This window comes from Bactrocera neohumeralis, chromosome 5 (genome assembly GCF_024586455.1).
Source record: "Bactrocera neohumeralis isolate Rockhampton chromosome 5, APGP_CSIRO_Bneo_wtdbg2-racon-allhic-juicebox.fasta_v2, whole genome shotgun sequence".
Classification (NCBI taxonomy): domain Eukaryota; kingdom Metazoa; phylum Arthropoda; class Insecta; order Diptera; family Tephritidae; genus Bactrocera; species Bactrocera neohumeralis.
In genome coordinates this window covers 8,025,368-8,038,018 of record NC_065922.1, presented here as the reverse complement: position 1 = coordinate 8,038,018, position 12,651 = coordinate 8,025,368, and the positions used below count along the sequence as shown (strand labels likewise).

Below are 12,651 nucleotides of genomic sequence, written 5' to 3'. Positions count from 1 at the left end.
TATGTTTGTATGAGCATACATACTTTTAACCGTTGTTGGTATTGTAGCACTTCGTATTTTATTTTATGGTATTTCATTTACAAACTTCATTTATACTTAATTACAATTTATTGTAATTGTTGCTTATGGATAGTAAAAAGGCTAAATATTTTATTAAAATTTACTAAATATAAGTGTTTTAGTATTAATCAGGCAAACGAATATGATTTGCTTGATCCAAATGTATGTATGTATGTATGTACGTGTTTGTGTGTATATTGTGTACATGTGTGTATGTATATTTTTTTTCTAAAAAAATAATTCTAGTGCTGCTTTTCAATCGACATACTAATTTTCAAACATTTAAGTTGTACGAAGCGAAAACCGGAAATGTTGTTGCACGTCTATTCAGCGCTTCCGTTGGCTTCAATTTTGTTTAGTGTGTTTAGGTTTCTTGTTTGTTACTTTTATTGTAAATATTTAAAATGGAAATGTGTGTGAAATGAATAAAAAGGTACGATACGACTCGCTTTATTATCCATCACCCCACCACCGCCTGCCTGCATATCATATTTTGCATTCATAGGTATTTGCCCGATTGTGGCCAATCTCAATATTTGCGTTTATAAATTTATTCCTGTTTCAGATTTAGATACGCCTGTTCCCCCATGTTGTTAGTGTTACTTTCTTCCTCGTCTTTCTGTTGAGTCCGCTGTAGCCAAACATTTGTTATTGCACGTACAGAGACACAGACAGATTTACACGAGAATATTGTTTTAAGAGGAAAAAGAAATCAAAAGAAAAAAGAAAATTTATAAAGATAAATTGCATGTAATCAGTTTTTATAATTTAATAAAATTCTATAGACACAACAAAATTGATGAATATTAGGAAGAACAACAAATAGCACAGCACCTAGTTTTGCAAGTGAATATTTTACATATTTACTATACATGTATGCATAAGTGCAGATGAAAGTACGTACTCATGTCTGTCTGTCCGTGACAATTTACATATGTACATACATATGCATACAAGCGTGAATACTACAATTGAAATGGCAGTCAACACTTAGCCAATATGAAGCGCAATATAAATGTGAAGTGAAGGTGATTGTGCGGAAATCCCATTCAAATACGAGTATTTAATGTACACATTTCCTAACAAATATGCAAACATTCACATTTAATGTGGATTTATTTTTCAGAGTATTTAAATATATGAATTCCATATAACTGTTTGTCCGCGTCAAATGATTTATAATCAGCGCAAATATTAATATGTACATATGTATTTATATGAGCATTTGTGACCGATGTACTAGGTGATTGCTAAGCGCTCAAGAATAATGTGAATGTGAATGAAAATGATGCAAAGTGATTTGCGGTGTTGCTACAAACATATTTACGTGAGCTTTTATGAATAAGAATCAAAATAAAATAATAAAGCTGAAATTATTCGACTTTAGCGAAGGTTTACGCACTTTTATACTCTTGACAAATTTTTTTTTAAATTATATTTTGACTAGATTTGGCCTATGCACTTTCGCGATTTTCTATATAAATCGCTTAATTGAATTCTCGTAAAATATAATTCCTGCTTAGTTCAAAACGTAATATGTGTAAATTAAATATTTATGTAAATGTAAACTTAATTCTTCAAATTATTTTTATGACAATGGCGTTCTTGCGAGAATTTCATTTCTGATTCGCTTCCGTTCGCACAAAATAGGCGACGGGCTCGGATCAAGATTTGCAAGATTCGCTTAGATTCCCTAAACTATTTGAAGAATGTGTTATGCCATTGCCATAACAACCAGGCTATATAATAGACTTATATTTAAGTAACCATATACATACCTATAATTTTCAATACAAATTTTATTTCAAAACAAATAATCAATATAATTATGTCTTATTAATCCCCTAATAAAACTCATCTCCTATACTATAACCAATTGTACTGGATTTTTTCAACACACACGCAACAATATTGTTTTTTCCTAACATCCAAAATCCGACGACGAAATGAAATGCCAAAAGCTCTTTATCTTAACAATGAAAATTTAATTAAAACTGTACATTATATTTTTATACAAAGGCAATATTGACATGTTACGCATCGAATACATGCACATATATATGTTTTGCATTGAATTCTGTTGAAGGGCTATTGGGAGGAGAATCCTTTACTCCCCTTCAGCTTCTGGATCTGGGCGGCTTAGAATTTCCTGACAGAGGGCAATATAGTCCTGTGAAAGTTAGGAAAATTATTTTTAACTCAAATATTTACTTAATTTGTATAACAAAATTGACAAGGAACACAAGTCCATATTAGAAAAAATGTCACTTACATAAGGAGGCAGACAACATTGAGACGTACGCACATAGCTGATCGCTGCTAGAATATAGCACACCTAAACACTTCTTTTAGTCACATAAACAAAAATATGCATACACATAAATTTTTATTTGGGAATACAAGTATGCAGCTGTGTTCTTGGAAGGTATTCATTCTATCAGTTTCCTTGAAAATGAAAATACGATTTTATGGTATTTTCGTTGGGTTCAAGTTAAAACTGGTTGTCACCTATAACCTATGTATGAAAATATTTGCTCGAAAATATAATAAATCACTTTAACACTGGCAGTAACGAATTTAATAATTGAAAAACTCATATTCATGAGGAATAAAAATACACAATTTATCCATCAATATTAACTATATCCACTTTATACGATTGGCTAACAGCGAAAACGTTATTTTTATATTAAAATTCCATGCATTAAAAGAAGCTTATATCATTAAGTAAGTACAAGTAAAAGGTGACTGGATTTTATCCTAATGTATCGATGCGAAACATTCCATGTTTATTTAAACGGAGTTATTTTAATTGTATATATATTTTTTTAGTATATAATAATACAAATGTTTTTAAACAGATTATAGACTGAAAATCATGACTACACTATTTAACCTATAATTTTCCGGACTTCTATATGATAGCTTAATAAAAATCGTTCACTTTTGACTTAGTGAAATTATATCAACTTATGTTTTTAGTTTCAATTAAGTTCACTTTCAATTAAGAGCGTGTATACAAAATGATTATTTTTGAATATTAAAATTTATTCATCATTCAAAACTACATTAACAGAATGCAAGTTGATGTGAATCTGTGAATGTTTATCTCATTCCTACCAGAGGAGTTTTATATATATAAAAATAAAAAATACGGCGTATTAGAAAAAGCTTCGATATTGTATTGAATTTCGTCACTTTTATGATGCCATTTGTGTTGGGAAGAATTGGATGAAATGAAAATATGTCTAAGTAGTGTTTTATGACATGCGTTAACAATACAAAACTTCAATACATTAGCAAATGTAGGTAGGTTGACTGTGAAAGTTAATGTGTGTGTGTGTGTGTTTTGTGTATCGCATATATAGTGAAGACGATTTCCGTGGAAAATTCAATACATTTTGTGCTGATTAGTTATTGTATCTCAGTTTCTAATGTTGTTTGTGTGTGTTTTTGGCTGCCTTTCAATTTATTTCTTAAACAAAACGAACTTTCATCATGATCTCTACATTTTTAAGTTTGCTTGAGTTGTTTTTGTGGTTTGTATTTCTTAATTTTTATTAATTTTTCTGTTTTTTTTTCAATGTAAACGTTTTTTTATAAAAATTTTTGTTTAATGCAATAGTTATGGAAAAATTAAAAATAAAAAGAAAAAGGAAAAACGATATTAAAGTTTAAGAGGTGAGCAAAGAAATTTCATTTTAAATTTACCGCTCGAAGTGGCATTTTAACGGTGGCTGCTGCCTGTAGTTGAATTTGATAAGCTAAGCTATGAATTTTGAAGCCATAAAGTCTGTAAAAAAACAAAATGAATTAATATATTAAAAACGTGGAATAGTAATATATCGCCACCTGAAATGCAAAATAACGTATCATCAAAAAATTCGAAATTGAGTGTCGTATTGATTACGCTTCACTACTTCAAATTACATACATAATATTACAAATGTTCAACATTTTCAGGTTCTGCGATCAGATATAAACCAGTTTTAACCAATATTAAAATTTCGTTTCATTCATGTTCCATTTTATTTCATGTTTCATTCATGCCACTATAAATTTCCGAAAATGTTGTTACGTTATTTTGCATTTCAGGTGACGATATATAACTTCTAAAGCATTAAATCTGGGATTATAATACTTAAAATCTAGTAATGACTATGTTTAAAATTTCATTTTTGTTGGTCAACTCAATAAATTTGTGCCCTTTAAAAATAACAATTTACCGGCATATTATCTATTTTATGGATTAGGGAAATATTTACGGGTTTTATCATCATAAAAATTCTGACAAACCTATAAAATATAATTTAAATAACAAATAAATTTTCGTAAACAAATAACTATTATGTATATTGCTTTAGTAATTTAGAAAACATTCTCTGAATCAGCTGTTCTGGTAATGTAACTCGCGAGAATGAGAAAATATTTAAATAGGGTTGGATGCATAAAAAATTCATACTACTCAAAGCTGCCTCTCCAAATTTATAAATGTATTATTATTTATATTCTATATCACGCCCAGTTTTTAAGCAATAAAGCTCAGAATTGTTTTTAATTAAAAAATTAATAAATTTCCTCCAGTCTGTGCTCGCATCGCTTTCTACAGTTTTTGACTTTTCAGCATTCTACGATCCTACAATTATTAAATAATCTATTTCTACAGCTTGATGGCGAATAGTATATGTATTTTGTCATACAATCAAATCCCTTATATATCCGAATAAAAGTTATAATTTGCTACACGGTATTAATATCTACTCTAATTTAAAACTATCTCAATTCTTATTTCTTACCTTGGAACAAATTGATTAGTCGGCCGCTTAGGACGATATTCAGGATGAACCATGAAGAGCATGTGTGGAAATCCCGTGCCAAAGTAAGCACCATCCGTGTGATGATGACGCGACGATTTTGGCGTATATACATCAATACATTTGGGGCAATAGGTTTTTACCATAGCCTCACCAGGTATATCTGATAGACCTGTAATTTTTTTGAGGTTAATTTATGACTAATGAATTTTAGTTTTTATGAGTGGCGAACCTAAAGGTAACATGGGCTGGCTTTCACAATATACACGTGGGCAATGTCCAAAATCACCAGTTTGGTATTTTTCGATCATTTGCGCAATTCCGCGATTTGTCAAAATGTATCGGGCATGTATCAAGCCGTAAAGCATTTCTGCTGCCTGTTCCGTCATATCTGATTGCAGTTGATTCTCTTCCAGATCGTCTTCTACAAAAGAGAAAAATATTATTTCAGTTTTATATCTCTCAATGTAAATAAAAAATTCCAATTGTATACATACCTGGCTCGAGATCAAGGATCATATCAAGAGCATTTCTATAATTGGGAACTTGTTCATTTAATCCGGTTAAATTAAATTTATCTTGTATATAATCCTCATCAACCTTTAAAGAGAAAAATAAAAAGTTAATAATAAGAAATCAACATGGAACACTTTAAAAGTGGGTATAATCATTATGTCTAGCAATTATATATCCTCTTAAAACTCAATATGTGTGACCTCAACATTCAAATTGAATCATTCCATGGACGTACTATGAAACAGCAGAGGAATGTTAAATTAAAAGTTAAGGGTGGCGGAATTTTAAATCAAATTATATGGCAACAACCTAAGGAAATTTTGTCACCAATAGAAATTCGTACACGCTAACTTCTGCCATACCCACATTGTTAAAACTATAGTGATTAGATAACAAAGAGGAATTGAAAAAAATATCACAATTTAATTTCTAGTATTAATATAGTTATAAAATTTAAGTTAATACACTTACCTCACAAAAGAACTCATTGCCGCGCAGTCCACAAAACCATGTTACCCAAGAGACTTCTTCGGAACTGCTCATTTTATTTCTGAAAATTCAAAAGAAAGTGCGAACACAAGGAAACGATATTAGTCTATTTCCGACACATGATACTTTGTACACTTTACTTAAATTTTTACGGATTCTACTCACAGTAGGGATAGAATTTTGGCAAAATTAACAAACTAAATTAATAACACAAAATAAAACTATTTTTCTTAGACGCTTATCTGCAGAATTTCCTGCAATTTTATTCAGTTTTCTTTTATTAAAGCACAGTTTAAACGAGCAATGGTATTCGCTTTTCATTCACAATTCCGACATTTTTGCCAGCAGCCACGAAAATGAATAAAATATTTTATGCATCGCTTTCTGACTACTTCTTTATCGTCTTCTCCACTTTCAAATATCATTCGTTAACTTTACCTATCCTCCTCCATCTTAATTTTCTCCGATAGCGGCAACACTGTTGTACTTAAAACACAACACCAGTTCTCCTGCTCACACACGATAGAAAAGGAAACCGATTATTGATATAGCGGACAATATGAGAAGATACGGTACACGCTGAAAGCCAATTAATCAACCGACCGACTACTTCACTAACTAAAAATGCCTCCTTGTTTTCTTTCCCCGCAAATACAGATACTTTTATCCACTGAAAAAACTTTAAGTGTATCGTATTCAAACCCGCATTTATATTTTTATTAATTTTTAATATATATTGCCACAAGTGATCTTAATTAAAACTCGTTCCACAGCACTTTTACACATTTAATTTAATTTTATTCTTTTAAAACGGTACACTCACCTATTGTTGCTTTGCCCAGCCACACTCCACAGAAAATGAAAATTAAAAGAAAATTTCACAAGAGAGGAAAACCAAAGGGAGAGGTAAAAACAGGGTTGCAAAGCAATTACTTTAGTGTTGCATTTTCATAGTATATATTTTATTGAATTTACTTCATTTATTTCTCTTTCTCATGCTGTACGTAAACAACGGCGAATAATATGCAGTGAAATATAAAAAAGATAATTGCTTTCCATGTTAAATGTAATTGCTACGACTAATAATAAAATATTTTTAATACATATTTTTTGTGAATCTATTTTACTTAGTTTTCCATATATGTATTAAGAACGATTAATGTATGTATGTAAATATAATAGAGGTTATGCATACAGATAATAAACATACATACATATGTAGCATTCTGCTTCAAAAATATCAATTTTTTCATTTCTATACATATTTAATAATGTTTCAACTATGAATTATAATAATTTATTCTCTTTTTTATTTCTTTTAATTTTACGTTAATTAGAAAAAAAATATAAATTTTTTTAAATAAAATTTTTAAAATTTCGCAATTGTTTGAAAACCAATAATTCTATTAGTGTGGCAACAATATTGTTTTGAGCACGTTGTGCCACAATCACAATAAAGTTGTTCAAATTTTACAAAATGTTGGAAGATGAAAGTTTAGATAAAAAACCACCACGTAGAGGTGCTAAATCTGCTCCTTCACGTTATTTTCATTCGCCTGTGCCCGAGGAAGAGGTTAAGCCTATTAAATTGAAAGGTGTCAGCCAACAGAATTTCTCAGGTGAAATCATTAAGGTTGAGCAAGACAAGCAGATCGGGTTTAAAAAAACTTTTTACCGCAAAGGGGCACCAAAAAAGTATATTAAAACAGAAACAAACACAAAAATTCCAAAAGAACTCCTGAAAAAATATGATAAAGGAGAAAAGGTAAGACCTAAAGGTGTAAAAACTAAATTTTTCAAAGAGAAACAAGAGCGCAAGGAAGTGTATCTACAATATGCTACGGAACAAGCTGCGCGAACAGAAATTTTACTCACGGAACAACAAGGTTTTATTGAGCCAGACGAGGAAGAGATAACTGCACAGTATCGGCAAGTAGAAATTGCTAAAAATGTAAGTACACAAATAATTAGTATTGACATTTTACTTAACCAAATGGGTTTTAGGTCGACATTTTGTCCGCATCGAAACATTTCAAATTAAATCTTGACTTTGGTCCGTATTCCTTGCGGTATACTAAAAATGGTCGACATCTGCTGCTTGGTGGACGCCGAGGACATGTTGCTGCATTTGACTGGATTACAAAGAAGCTTCTTTGCGAAATGAATGTAATGGAGGAAGTAGCTGATGTCTCGTGGTTGCATGTACATACCATGTTTGCATGTGCGCAAAAAGATTGGGTCTATATTTATGATAGTCAAGGCACTGAATTGCATTGTGTAAAACGTTTATACAGAGTTAACTGTATGGAGTTCTTACCTTACCATTTTCTTCTTGCTACTGGTAATAAAGATGGCTACGCGTCATGGTTGGATGTATCTATTGGCGAGTTAGTCAGTAATTTCAATACGAAACTTGGTGATATACGATTAATGCATCAAAATCCAGGAAATGGTGTTTTATGCATTGGCGGATCTAAAGGTGTAGTGTCCATGTGGTCGCCGAAAGTACGAGAACCTCTTGCGAAAATGCTATGCCATTCCACACCTATGAGTGCATTGACTGTTGATCCAAAAGGTCAATATATGGTCACGGCGGGCCAAGACCGAAAAGTTAAGGTTTGGGATGTACGCGCTTTAAAAGGTCCACTCGTAAGTTATGGATTGAGACTGCCAGCTAATCAGGTTGTGGTGTCCCAGCGTGGTTCTCTAGCATATTCACAGGTACCAATATTTTGCAATATTTTTTTTCTACATTTATATACTAATGAAATTTATTATTCATTAAGGGCTCGTATTGTGAGATTCAATCGAACTTGTTATTGGGAGAAAAGGCTGAAACGCCATATCTGCGACAAATGTGTGATTCATTTGTGCATGGCATGCGCTTCTGCCCCTATGAAGATATTCTTGGCATAGCAACAGCCAAAGGCTTTCAGTCATTACTTGTTCCCGGCTCAGGTGAACCCAATTTCGATGCTTTGGAGGATAATCCTTATCAGACCAAGTCACAGCGTCGTGAACATGAAGTGCACGCACTTTTAGAGAAAATACCACCAGAGTTGATTACTTTGGATCCAAATGAAATTTCTGCTGTTGATGTGCCCACGCTGCAAGAGAAGGTTGATGCGAAGCGAGCATTATTCCATTTGAAACCACCAAAAATTGACTTCAAGTCGCGACATAAAATGAAGGGTCGCGGAGGAAGTGCGAAAGCTTCACGTAATAAGCAAATAGTTAAGGACCTCAAAAGAAAGGTATATCATATTAAATAATTTTATAACAAATACTCATTTATATATCTTTTTGTAGGAGTTTATTACGGAAATCAAAAAATCGAAGCAAACTATCTTCAAACAAAATACAAAGAAAGCAAGCGATTTTATACCTCTTGACTCAAGTGTGCCGTCGGTACTGGATCGTTTTAAACCAAAAAGTACGAAGAAGAAGTAGTTAATATCAGTTCCAATTTTAATATAAATTTGTTTATTCATACAAATAGTAAATAATAATACTACTATACCGGATTTTTAATCATGCATAATTTAAACTTTAGTGCGCTTATCATTTAACATTATTTGGGTCTTTGCTGTGTGCTTTATTCGGATAATATGTATTTGAAATAGTTCACAATTCTTTTGTCAGTAATATGCTTATCGATATTTTGATGCAAAAGTTCTTTGAATTCTGAAGCAAATTTTCTTTCGGTCCAGTAAAATAAGTTCATGATATGTTTTTTCCCCTCAAATGCATTTGGTGCTCCAGACACTTGTATTTTCTGTAAGTTTTCAATAACAGCCTCAATTTTATTTTCCAACGCACGCAAAAATGTTGAATTTTTTTGTTTGGCTAAAGTTGACATAGCAATAATAGTTGACACTTGGACACTTTGTTTCAATAAAAGTTGCGGCAAATATTCTAAAAAGCGAATGAACGTATCCTCCCCATAATGTTGTCTTAGCTGTGGTGTTTGCACAATGTCGCAAATAAGTGTGAGTACTTCTGTTTCTGAATTGGTTTTATTAGGAAAATTATTTCGCAGAAAGGCTTCCATGGTGCTGTTTAGTAATGGTAGCATTAGATCTTTATGCATTTGCAAAAATTTAATATCGTTCTCAAATAAGCTAATACGCAAAGCTTTTATCAGAGCGTGGTGATTTTGTAAAGGGTGTGTTGAGAGATTGGAAACTACTTCTTCCAGGTATTTGAACAGCGTGGTAAATCTTTCAATTTGGGTTTGTATTGGACTATGTGATTTGTAAAATTGGCACATTAGGTATGCCAAACATATATTTTGTTCCAAGCATAACTGTCCACCGTTAACACTTAACAATCTCAAATGTTTCTTATAAGATTTCTTATTTAACTCTGGATCTGGAATAAATACTGAATGATGAGAACCTCGAAAATAAAAAAAGTACTTAATTTTACCTGTTTCATTTTGTTGGTATGGAAAACCATCCGTTAGAAAACTGACAGCAAAAGTTTCCGCATATTGCTCTTGGAACCAAGCGCTTAGTTGGTGATTGTTTTCGTTCTCCTCATTTAACTCAATTAGCATCCAGATATTTTGCAGAATTTCTAACGCAACTTTCAATGTTTGTGCTGCTTCATTTGTCAATGTTGTTGACATTTTTTGGTCCTGCGGTCGCACTTCAATCCACGATTCCACCAGTAAAGGTAGGAGATGGATGACGTATTCTCGCAGTCTTTCTTCTTCACTTCCTTCTATGGCGTCAGCACTTTTAACGCCTAATGATGGTCTCAGCGCAGCGAGCAAATCGATTTGGTTCGCTGGAGTAAGGTATTTTCTCTTTACATTGTAATGCTGTGGAGCATTTGGATTAAATGTGACATTTTTTGTGAAGCTATTTACAATTTTTCCAGTATTATTTGCACGTTTGTTTTCAACTAAAGTAGCGAGCATTTGACGCAAGCGTTCCAAAACTTTCGTTCGCCACTTTATTGTAGTTTGCTTTTCACCTAAGCGAACAGTAAGAGTTCGACTGGTGTGATCACCTTCTTTACGCGCTCTTGAAATCATTTCAAGGAAGTTTCGTATAATCTTCACACTATGTGTTACTACTAACTGTGGCACATGTTCCATAAGAACATCTAGCATGAGCAGTGAATCCTCTTGTATCGCTGGTTGAATATGTGTCATAGCACATCGTAAATAAGATGAAATTATATGGAAGAAAGGCACAACTTCATCCGTTTTTAATGCTGTTAAAAGACATTTCAACGCTTTAAATGAATCTCTTCGTGTCTCCCTATCTATATCTAACGATATTGCGGAAACACTTTGCAATAGGCTGTGCATATAACCAGTTAGATTGACACGCCCGGCAGTGATGGCTTCGCGTAGATTTCGAAGCGCATCAGCGCGCATATTGGAACTGTGGTGCTTCAAGCGTGAAATAGTTTCTTTTAAGTTCAGTTGACGTTCTCCGTCCGCGAATTGTGACTGCTTCAACTGTTCCCTTATCGTAATTTTTCGGACCTTGAATTCTGTTTTAGTGACATTTAGACCTTTAGGCAATTTAGTAGCCTTTAGTTTTACTTTCGCCTTCTCAGACCGTAATTTCTTTTTATGGCTCACCATGTCGCTTTTTATTTAAATAAATTGCTATATTTTAAACTTATCCCAAATCAAAACAATTCTCCACGTTTTTTATTCCAATCTTGAATTTCATAGTGTTGCCACATATTTTTTTATATAATGTCTATAGAGTATTTACATCGTTCAACAAATCTCAAATGATAAATACCATCAATCTATAGAGCGAGGATTTATGATATATCATTTTACTCCGATCGATAATATATTCTTGGATGCGAAAAATAACGCACGACATTGAATAAAGGGTTCCTTTGCATTAAAGCGAGATGGGTAATTTACCAGAAAATCACGGCTACCAAAACTTCCAAAACATTCAAAGAATTAGCCCGGACACACCGTAAAACTGATAGAATCTTTGTGTAAAAAAGGGATCAAGGACGTAGATAACAGTTTCGGTTAGAATTGGATCAATGGGGTCTTAAGAAACCCATAGAAACTTTAACAAAAATCTCTGGTAGTACAGTTGTGTGATTAACCTGCAGGTTAGCTACATATTAGAATAAGATATATGCATGTATGTATTCATTTTGAAATAATTAGTAGAAACGGAGGCAAGTTTAGACATCTCGTTCGAATATAATATATATTCGAGTCCGTTTAGGTTACGTAAGACCCGACACTCGAGGAAACAGCTCGTAGACCGGATTGTGGTGGAATCAGACTGAACGGTGTATCACCAGCTTAAAGTCAAACATAATCTTTAAAGCACTATTAAGCACCGCATACTTCTGATTATGAGGACGTCAGAATTATGAGGATAAGTGCACAAAGAAAATAACTGACTCTCTGAACTTTCTCACAAAATAACCACAACATATCTTCGACGATGGCCCTTTCCTCCAAGTGATATAATATTTGTTAGCATTTAGTCAAGCTACTTCGATGCTGCAACCGAGGTAACAGCGGTTACAATCAAGAATGATTTTGGGTCTATATAGCTATGACTTGGCTTTTGTTCACCTTCACATTAGTAACAGTTATAAATTCAACTGGTTGATCTTTTTTTTTAATAATTTCTATTGCTGTTAGAGCAACAGTCTTCCTATTCCTGTGACGCGCACTGAACAATGAAACACAAGTTTTTATTTAATTGCTGTAAAAAAGTAAAAACTGGTGTCTTTATTGATTAATCCGTTTTTTCTTGGTTTTCAG

The 12,651-nt window shown here is 32.6% G+C and overlaps 3 protein-coding genes across 7 annotated transcripts; 1 reads left to right on the top strand and 2 right to left on the bottom strand.

The window, feature by feature from the left end:
* On the bottom strand, positions 1–6,755 carry LOC126758308 (casein kinase II subunit beta). Of its 5 annotated transcripts, none has more exons than XM_050472542.1 (7): positions 6,703–6,755; positions 5,862–5,940; positions 5,372–5,474; positions 5,107–5,298; positions 4,857–5,046; positions 3,772–3,853; positions 1–691 (listed from the first exon to the last, which is right to left on the bottom strand). In XM_050472542.1, exons 2-7 carry the CDS (start codon positions 5,931–5,933, stop codon positions 611–613), a joined length of 720 nt encoding a protein of 239 aa, XP_050328499.1. In that variant the 5' UTR covers positions 5,934–5,940; positions 6,703–6,755; the 3' UTR covers positions 1–610. The 5 variants fall into 5 exon arrangements, with proteins under 5 accessions (XP_050328499.1, XP_050328496.1, XP_050328498.1 ...); XM_050472539.1 differs by lacking the exon at positions 6,703–6,755 and adding an exon at positions 6,318–6,603; XM_050472541.1 differs by lacking the exon at positions 6,703–6,755 and adding an exon at positions 6,045–6,239.
* Positions 6,756–7,300: 545 nt separating this feature from the next.
* Positions 7,301–9,426, top strand: LOC126758299 (WD repeat-containing protein 46). Its single transcript, XM_050472524.1, has 4 exons — positions 7,301–7,830; positions 7,884–8,600; positions 8,666–9,133; positions 9,189–9,426. Exons 1-4 carry the CDS (start codon positions 7,357–7,359, stop codon positions 9,327–9,329), a joined length of 1,800 nt encoding a protein of 599 aa, XP_050328481.1. The 5' UTR covers positions 7,301–7,356; the 3' UTR covers positions 9,330–9,426.
* On the bottom strand, positions 9,336–11,580 carry LOC126758298 (testis-expressed protein 10). The gene is made up of 2 exons (XM_050472523.1): positions 10,308–11,580; positions 9,336–10,250 (listed from the first exon to the last, which is right to left on the bottom strand). The coding sequence occupies exons 1-2, from the start codon at positions 11,479–11,481 to the stop codon at positions 9,475–9,477; spliced, it is 1,950 nt and encodes a 649-aa protein (XP_050328480.1). The 5' UTR covers positions 11,482–11,580; the 3' UTR covers positions 9,336–9,474.
* Positions 11,581–12,651: the final 1,071 nt, after the last annotated feature.

What these genes read in the sequence shown, in the direction of transcription:
- LOC126758308 (XM_050472539.1), bottom strand. An exon ending in GATCCTTGATCTCGAGCCAG is followed by an intron (nt 5,299 to 5,371) that starts GTATGTATACAA and finishes TCTCTTTTGTAG; the next exon opens with AAGACGATCTGGAAGAGAAT. An exon ending in TTAAAATGCCACTTCGAGCG is followed by an intron (nt 692 to 3,771) that starts GTAAATTTAAAA and finishes GTTTGGCTACAG; the next exon opens with CGGACTCAACAGAAAGACGA.
- LOC126758299 (XM_050472524.1), top strand. Translation starts at nt 7,357, where the DNA reads ATGTTGGAAGATGAAAGTTTAGATAAAAAACCACCACGTAGAGGTGCT. An exon ending in GTTCTCTAGCATATTCACAG is followed by an intron (nt 8,601 to 8,665) that starts GTACCAATATTT and finishes TTATTCATTAAG; the next exon opens with GGCTCGTATTGTGAGATTCA. An exon ending in TTAAGGACCTCAAAAGAAAG is followed by an intron (nt 9,134 to 9,188) that starts GTATATCATATT and finishes ATCTTTTTGTAG; the next exon opens with GAGTTTATTACGGAAATCAA.
- LOC126758298 (XM_050472523.1), bottom strand. Translation starts at nt 11,481, where the DNA reads ATGGTGAGCCATAAAAAGAAATTACGGTCTGAGAAGGCGAAAGTAAAA. An exon ending in ATACCAACAAAATGAAACAG is followed by an intron (nt 10,251 to 10,307) that starts GTAAAATTAAGT and finishes TATTTATTCCAG; the next exon opens with ATCCAGAGTTAAATAAGAAA.